Here is an 8,373-nt window from a genome sequence, read left to right on the forward strand (position 1 = left end):
GAAAGAAAGTGAGAAGATGCTATGCTTACAAAAGAGTAGAACAGAAACACTGCCTGCAAGAGAGTTCAAATAGAAAAAAACAAATCAGGCCTGTCCCTGGACCACCACTGAAAGAGAACCAGGCAGGGAAACCACAGCCTGAGCATTTATTCTGAGCATGGAGTTGTCTTAACAGACCATTCCATTTCAGCAATGAATAAGAAGTTGAAATATTTTGTCCAAGGTTACTAAAACTACCAGGTACAGGAAAAGTTTCTGACTCTAAAGCTCTTGTTCGGTCCATTTTAGCACACCATTTTCCTTGGGTGTTGGCTTTTTGTTTGTTTTGTTTTCTTCTTTATTCTGGCTTGGCATTTAATGCTTATTGCTCTTGCAAAAGACCCAGCACCTACATGGTGACTCATCTCTCTCTGTATCCCCAGTTCCAGAGGGTCCAACACTCTCTTCTAGCATCCAAGGGTCCTTGTATGTGTGCATTGTACATAAACTCATGTATGCACACACACACACACACACACACACACAGAGAGAGAGAGAGAGAGAGAGAGAGAGAGAGAGAGAGAGAGAGAGAGAATAATAAACATAGAAATGTTTTCTTAAAAGTTGTTCCTTAGGTACCGTCCTACTAATGTTGATACACAACACTTGATGTAAGGCAAGCATAGTGACACATACTTTAATATCAGCACTTTGGAAGCTAAGGCAGGAGGATCATCCTAGGTCTGAAGTCAGCCTCAGAGCTACCTGGCCAAAACTACACAGTGAGACCCTCTCTCAAAAAGGGGAAGGGGAGACTGTAGAGATGCCTCAGTGCTTAGGAACACTGGTTGCTCTTCTAGAAGACCTGAATAGGCTCAATTCCTAGCACCTACAATTGGCATCTCACAACTCTCTGTAACTGCAGTTCCAGGGAATCTGGCACCCTCACACAGACATCCAAGCATGAGAAACACTAATCGAGATACCTACAACAGTCTTGGAATATATACAGATAAACAAACAAATAAATAAATCTCCTTTTGTATAGAGATACAGCCCTGTTTACCAATAGTTTGTCTGCAAGGCATAAGGACCTGATTCCATCTCCAATACCATGCACAACAAATTGTGATAAAAATCTATGAACTGGGTTGCATAAAGGCTTTTAAAGACACCTTCAAAGTCTGGTTCTCTGTTCTTGCATGGTTGTGAAGCCATATTCCTAGAGTCAACTAAGGAAATACACAAAGACAAATGTAGAAACATTGACAATGGTGCTTGCTTATAATCTTATCACCTAGGAGGCAGTGCAGGAGCATCACTTCAAAGTCAGTCCTGATCAGTTACACATTAAGATCCCCCTCAAAACGAATAAATAAATGAAATATAAGAAAAACATCATGATACACAGTGAGTGATCCCAGAAAGATCAACCCCGTGGGGAAAACTTCTGCACAAGTTGTGACTTCATTTAGAATGCAGCAATCCACACGCCACACTTAACCTCTTGCAGTGTGATTGCCCTCCTGACTTAGGCCCTTTAATGCAGCCTGAGTTCTGAACTTGGTCGCTTGATGAAAAAATGAGAGTATATTTCTTCTAAGCCAACCACATGGGAACCCAGCACGCCCATACAGAAATGCCAGCATGCCTTCCAGTGATATCACCTGTGTTACACAGACATATGCACACACTCACACACACACACACACACACACACAGAGAGAGAGAGAGAGAGAGAGAGAGAGAGAGAGAGAGAGAGAAGGAGTGAGGGAGGAGGGAAATTTAGGGGACGTTCTCCATGATGAGCTTCATTCTTTCATTCTTCTGCCACACCCTGGCCCACATCAAAAAGTCTGTGCCTTTGATTGTTTATTCTGAAAGGGGCACCTGGTCAGGGGCCTGCCTGTGGTGCCTGCAGCAGGCTTTGCTTTTGTTTTTCTCTCTTGATAATTACCTCGTGACTAAACCACTCACTGGTCCATGTAGAGGAATCCCACAGAGATGAAAACACACTTGTTTAAATAAAATATTTATGACGAAACCCTAAAATGTCACTGAAGTAAATGCAAATGAGACCTTCACATACTGTACATCCAATGCCACTCACTCCTTGGAAGGTTATTGCCCCATTACAATTAACATTAACCTTTAAAAATTAATCCCACTGCGCATAATCACACCAAAAACTATCCCCCCCCCAAAAAAATAAACCAGTATTTTAAGAATGATTGTTTTTACTAGTTTGGAAGGTTTGAATTAAGGGTAATTTTTATTCACAACGGTTACAAAGATTTTCCCTTAAAACTATATTTAATTATTATTTTCCACACGTATCTTCTGATAAGAGATTTCACTATAATTCAATATCAGATTTTATCAGTGAAAGTGCTACATTCTCTGGCCCAGAGACAGGATCTCACGTAGCCCAGCCTGGCCTCAAATTGATAACAAAGCTGAGGCTGGCCTTGAACTCTTGATCTCACTTCTCTAGCTACCAATGGTCACTGATAATATGACATAGAAGCTCTGCTTCATACCTGAGCTAGTACAAAAACATTTTCTAGGTCTTTCTTTGGTACAGATGATGGAAATATGCAGGAAATCCTCCAGAACATGACAGTGGAACAGGAATGGAAAACTGATATTGGATAAAGAATTCATAACCAAAATAGTAAAGTGTCTCTAATCCACACAATTTAACCTACACTGGGGGATTTAATCCACTATACACTTTCAGAATAGAGAAAGCAGGTCTAAGGATGGCTGTCAGAAAAGTAGTTAAGAAATCGCCACTGACAATCACTTCTGAGTTCGGAGTTCGGTCAGCTCTCTGTGTTAAAGGTCTCCACATCCATGGATTTAAACGACTGTATATCAAAAATGTTCAGGGGAGGGGTGTACCCGTATTGACCACGGACAGACTTTTTTCTTTCCATTAGTTTGTAAACAATACAGTAACAACTGACATGCCATTTACTTTCTTAGGTACCAAAACCCACAGGTTACTCAGAGTTCATGGGAGAGTGAGCATACATCATTTTGTACGACAGCTGAACGTCCTCAGATTTTAGCCCTATGGGAACCCTGGACCAATGTTCTTCAGATACTGAGGGACAACTGTAAATGTGACATGACTGATTAACATGCTACTTTGACTTAAGCCTAACTCTTTCTGTAGGTGAAGAGCATGGCCATGGGCTAGTGTAAGTTTCTGCTTTCACTTTCCCTATACAGGCCAATCATCCTGACCATCCTTCTTGAACTCGAATTGGGGATCCTGCAAAAGCAAAGGTGCAGCTTGAGCAGGTGTGGAGAAGGCCTGGGATCTGGGGTGTCTTACAAGGACCCAGACGCTCCTGGCACAAGACAGCTGCTTTGAGCAGCAGCATCTCAGAAGACTGTTAGGAGGACCTGGGGAACTGACCTACACGAGGCATCCTTGAAGTCCCATCAGGGTCCTACCGAGCAGAGACAGGAGAATCATAACGTTTGAAACTAGGAAGTGCATCCCAGCACCCTGTCTTTTCTAGCTGTAGAAACAATGGGCACAGAGTTCCGATGTCTTCCCTCCTAACAGTCAGAAATGGAGAATGGAGAATAAGAATGAGACATTCAAGATCAGTGAAGGCTGGGGGTGTAGCTCAGCGGTGCAGAAGACGCTCTGGGTTCGATTCCCCAGTGTGACAACAACAGCCGAATGAGGAGAAGCTCAGAAGAGTTTTCAATTCCCTTCAAAGGAAAACCATCAGCTGCAGGACAGCTCGGCTAACTAAAGATGCACGGCATTGTCAGTTCCGCACAAAGAGAACCTCCCTGCTTTCCCTCCCTACTCCAAGCCTCTTCCTGAAACCTGCTGCTCTGGCAGAAGGCCTGCAACTCCTCCTCAGCTCTTTTCATCCTCCTGATTCCCCCGTCAACAAATATTAGTGGTGGTTCCTTCAAAGTGGTCCATAACCGTTACATCTCAGTGGCTCCATTAAGACCATGCTGAGCTTGCACCTCTTCCTGCATTTCTGAAACAGACCACTGACACATCCTTGCGTCTTCACCCTGCATGGCAGTCTGGCTGCCACTTTCTCTAACAACTTCTAATGTTCATATCTCATTCAGAGTAAAAAGCAAGGTCCTTCTAAGAGCTTACAAGACCCTACATGATCTGACCCATCCAATCCTTGACCACGCTTCACCTCCTGCCACCCTTGAAGTCAGTGTTCTCTGAATCATAGCCACAATGCTCCTGCCTCAGAACCTTTCCATAGCCTCTTCCTGTTAACTCAAGTAAGGACCCAGCCTTACCCCTTCTCAGTAAAAGGGAAAAAACACCCTAGATACAAAATTACTTGTTTTCTCCTTTTATAACTGAAATCTTGGATGGAGCTTAAGAAAACAGCTTCCATGGGGAAGCATGGATAGGTATAGGCAGACAAGGCAGGAACATGGCATTCAGGTGGATTCCTTCACAGAACAGGAAGTCACCCAGTTACACAAAGGACTCTCTGGGGACCATCAGGGCAGCTGTACATGGATGTTCTGGGTCACATTATCCAATAGCAGGGGAATGTTCATTTAGCATCGTGCAGTGTGGCCTCTCCAGTCACTCAGCTTATACGGCTCAGAGATTAAGGGCACTCTTGGCTTGGACAAACAGCTTCAGATGAATGGACATAAATCCATGTGCTGTATGTAGGAATTACTGTGAGCAAGGTGAGGAAGGGAGGGAGACAGGGAGATCTGGACTGAGCAGAAGTGCCTTGAAGGAGAGAGTGCCATCTTCAGCTGTATTTCCTCCGACCTTTCACTCGCAGGGCTCCTCTCCTGTCCCGTGCTCAGGCTACTTCCGGACATGATGGAAGGAGCCAGAGGGGCAGGAGCTGTCTCTAAGCCATGTGCCCCAGTTTAAGCAGAACACTGCTTTCAGGAAGTCAGTGAGCAGCAAGGCAGTCTTTCAGAAAAGCAATTTCCCAGCCAAGGAGCCAGAATTCCTCTTGTGAGGAGTATTCCTTGGGACTGTTCCTCCAGGCCCACCCAGTGTGGGAACTGGGGGAACCTGAACACATGGGAAGCAGCCCCTGCAGTAAAGGAAAGAGGCAGAGAATTGGCCAAAAAAGATGAGGCATTTATACCCCAATTCAGATATGGGCTTCATTCCCCTTCTCTTGTACAGCCAAAGATGACAGCTTGTCTGAGATAACAAGGAAACCTACCACACAAGGGCAGGAACACAGATTTCAGCACTCACATGTGCTTTGGGAAAAGTGTGTTAATAATGGGCTTGGTCCTGATGCACACACAACACCCCACCCTCCTGTTAGTGAGGTGAGGCACTTCCAGTCATGTCTGTGGACTGAGAGGCACAGTCTCAGCCCCTGAGGAGCCACACACAGACCGGACAGCCAAGCCTCCCAGGAAGTCACTGGAATCGGTATTTCTCCACTTCATTCTCCCCTTTGGAGTAAAACGTTAGCGATCATTTGAGAAACTTATTAATGTAACCACGGGCAGGAGAAATAAAGTACAGAAATACAGAAAAATGTGACAACCTTTTAACACCTGCCTTCACCACACACATTTAGAATATCTTATTAAAGGTAGGCTATTTAAGTCAACTGCTTTGAGAGTCAAGTACTTCTGTATCCTTTGGGTAAATGTATTTTATATAACGAACTGGTGTAAACTGAGAAATACTTGCACCTAATAGTTTGCACAGCAATAGTGAATCGCAGTGTTTCCATACGTGACCATCAAGGCACAGATCACTCTCATCCCATTTTGAACAACCCAACCACAATATGCCTTTTAAAATTTAAAACACTTACACTGGGGAAAAAACACATATGAGAATTTGAGTCCTCCAGCTGAGAAGGTGCTCAGGCAGCATTGTAAAAGAACGCATCTTCTGGAGACCGGTGATGAATGAGAAGACAGTGGGACCCAGGGCAGTGGGGAAAAGCAAACTGCTCAAATAAAACGCCTTATTCTAATCGTAATTGGTCAAATGCCAAAGTAAATGAACTTTTCAAAGTTAGGATCCTGCCAACTCTAACTAGGACAACTGCCAACTGCATAGGACACCACCAGCAAGCCCACCAGTCTAGTATGCCTGCAGCGGGACAAATTGGAAACTAAGGCCTCTCTGTGCCTGCACACCTTGTGACATGCAGCAATAGGGTTCAGGCCCAGCTACCTTAGACGTGTGGCTTCAGGGCCCTGCCCCAAGCACAGTTTGGTCTTTCCCTTCTCACCCCAGAGCAGGAGAGGAACTGGGCACTCAGGCTATGCAGCTCTGGGTGGGAATCAGTTGCAGCCTGGCTCCCAACTTCCGAGAGTTACCTGGGTTCTTCGATTCCTTTCCCAGCTCCGAGGCCTCCGCGGCCTCCCTTATCTCCTGGAGCCAGCTGGTAATGTGGTAGGCACAGCTCTAAGCTAAGGAGCTGCCCCCAGGAGCCAAGCGCAGGTGGCGGGCGTGGTTCCTACAAGCATGCCCCAGCCCACCCGGCTCGGCTTCCGCTCAGCAGCCTCCGTCCAGTTCTAGCGTCAGGCCACGGTGCGCTGCTTTTGGAGAGCTCCTTGGGCTCAAGGATCACCCCCTGCTCTCCTCCAGTCTGTGTGGCTCTCCTGGCTCAGGCCCTGGCGCGGCCCCAAGTCCTCATCCCAGGGCCCTCGGGTCGCGCCCGGCGGCGCCGCTTACCTGGGTCTCGGAGCCGGGGTCTAGCACGGTCCCGCAGGTGGTAGATGAAATCTTGGCAGCTGTCGTGCTCCAGGGCCCCTCGGGCACAGAGCTCGGCCAGCAGCTGCAGCGCCTGGTGACAGAGCGCGTCCCTGGCCCCGGGCATCGCCCCCCCGCATCCTCGGACCGCGCCGGGCAGGCGGGCGCGGGAGAAAGCCCTCCGCCTGCCAGCTCAGAGCCTCCGCCGCCGCCGCCGCCGCCGCCGCCGCCGGCCGGTCCGCGCTTCCAGCCCGAGCCGCAGCGCCAGCCCGGCCGGCCTCCCACCGGTTGCATGCAGAGGTCCGCTAGTCGCTCGCTCGGGCTTTCTCCGTCTCCCGCGCGGCCCCTCGTCCCTCCCCCGGAGCTGAAGGGAGGCGGCGCATCCAAAGCCCAGCGCGCCTCTCCCGCGCTCCGCCCGCTACTCGCAGCCGCCGGGGGCGGGGCCGGGTCAGGGGTGCGAGCTGCGGGCGGGGCTCGCTGCGGCCTCCAAGCAGACGCACCGGGGGCGGGGGGAGCGGTGGACGGAGACGTAGGCGCTTGTTTGTTGCCGGAGGATCGCCTGACTCGCTTGGGACTCCAGGTTCCGAATGGCGGTGCCCAGATTCAGGGATGGCAAGCTGGTTCGCGTACCAGCACCTCCTGGCACCCCATTCCTCCGCCCAGATGCAAACCTAACATCCCGCGATCCCACCCCCAACCCCGCACCTCTGGAGCCCCGCGTGGGACCGAGGCACATTTTCTGGTGAATGAAGCTAAGGCTGGGAGGTGGACCATACCCGCCAGTATATCAGTACCTTCTTCGAACTTGGAAAGCGCGGTCTAAGCATAAACCGCGGGCCTAAGGACATCACGTGCCCAAGTGCGAGGTTTGGAGCCAAGATTTGCCAACAAAGAATGGATGTACAGCACGGTGGTTATTTGGAGAAGGTGGAGGCGCTGATCAGAACTGAGAGCAGCAGATGCTTTACCCCAGGGAAAGACGCTGAGGCTTACCTGGAGCTTCACAGGTCCTGATTGGTTTTCTAAGCAGCTGATTGGAAAGGCAAAGGTTGCCAGCGTTTCCTTAGCACAGGAGACAGTGGATCCAGAATTTGTGGATGTTTGCGAAGACCTCGATCACCTTTCATCTACCCATCTCTTCAGTTTTTTAGGCACTAAGCCCAGAAATAACCACGAATTATTGAGCTTGTTTGTGCGCACAAGGAACTGTGCCACAGCCTTTTGTATAATTTTATTTAATTCTCTAGATAGCCTTGAACGTGTGTGTGTGTGTGTGTGTGTGTGTGTGTGTGTATTACCCACGTTGCCACTGAAAAAGCAAACTCAGAAAGGTGCTACTTGCCCAAGTTCCTAATAAGGGACTAGACTCTCTCCCTCTCTCCTTGACTGTCCTCCCCCTCTCCCCTTCTGTTTTCCTCTTTCTCCCCACACACCCCTCTTTCATAGTTAGATAACCCTGATGTCAAACTTCATTCTAGAACAGTTAACTAGCACTCTTATCCATAAGGTTGTGCTGTCTCTAAGAATGTCTCATAGAAAATCTTTTGCCCCAGAGGTAATATAGGGTCCCTAAGAATATTTACTCAGTACACAAAATCTGAAGTTTTGTGGTGAGTGTTGCTAGGCTTTGTGGAGTTTATATTGGAGTAATAGAGAACAGACAGTTGTGGATATATAAATGTAAC

The 8,373-nt window shown here is 48.2% G+C and overlaps 1 protein-coding gene across 1 annotated transcript in view; it reads right to left on the reverse strand.

Annotated features, from left to right (window-relative positions):
- The window catches only part of Syt9 (synaptotagmin 9), a 169,128-nt gene extending 161,655 nt beyond the window's left edge, over window positions 1–7,473 (reverse strand). Inside the window, exon 1 of the mRNA XM_041667247.1 lies at window positions 6,671–7,473. Within this exon, the coding sequence (XP_041523181.1) occupies window positions 6,671–6,815 (145 nt within the window). The 5' untranslated portion in view covers window positions 6,816–7,473. The remainder of the gene's footprint in view (window positions 1–6,670) is intronic.
- Window positions 7,474–8,373: the final 900 nt, after the last annotated feature.

The sequence above is a fragment of the Microtus oregoni genome, unplaced genomic scaffold (assembly GCF_018167655.1).
Source record: "Microtus oregoni isolate MIOR12 unplaced genomic scaffold, Mior012 000016F_ref0000370, whole genome shotgun sequence".
Lineage (NCBI taxonomy): Eukaryota > Metazoa > Chordata > Mammalia > Rodentia > Cricetidae > Microtus > Microtus oregoni.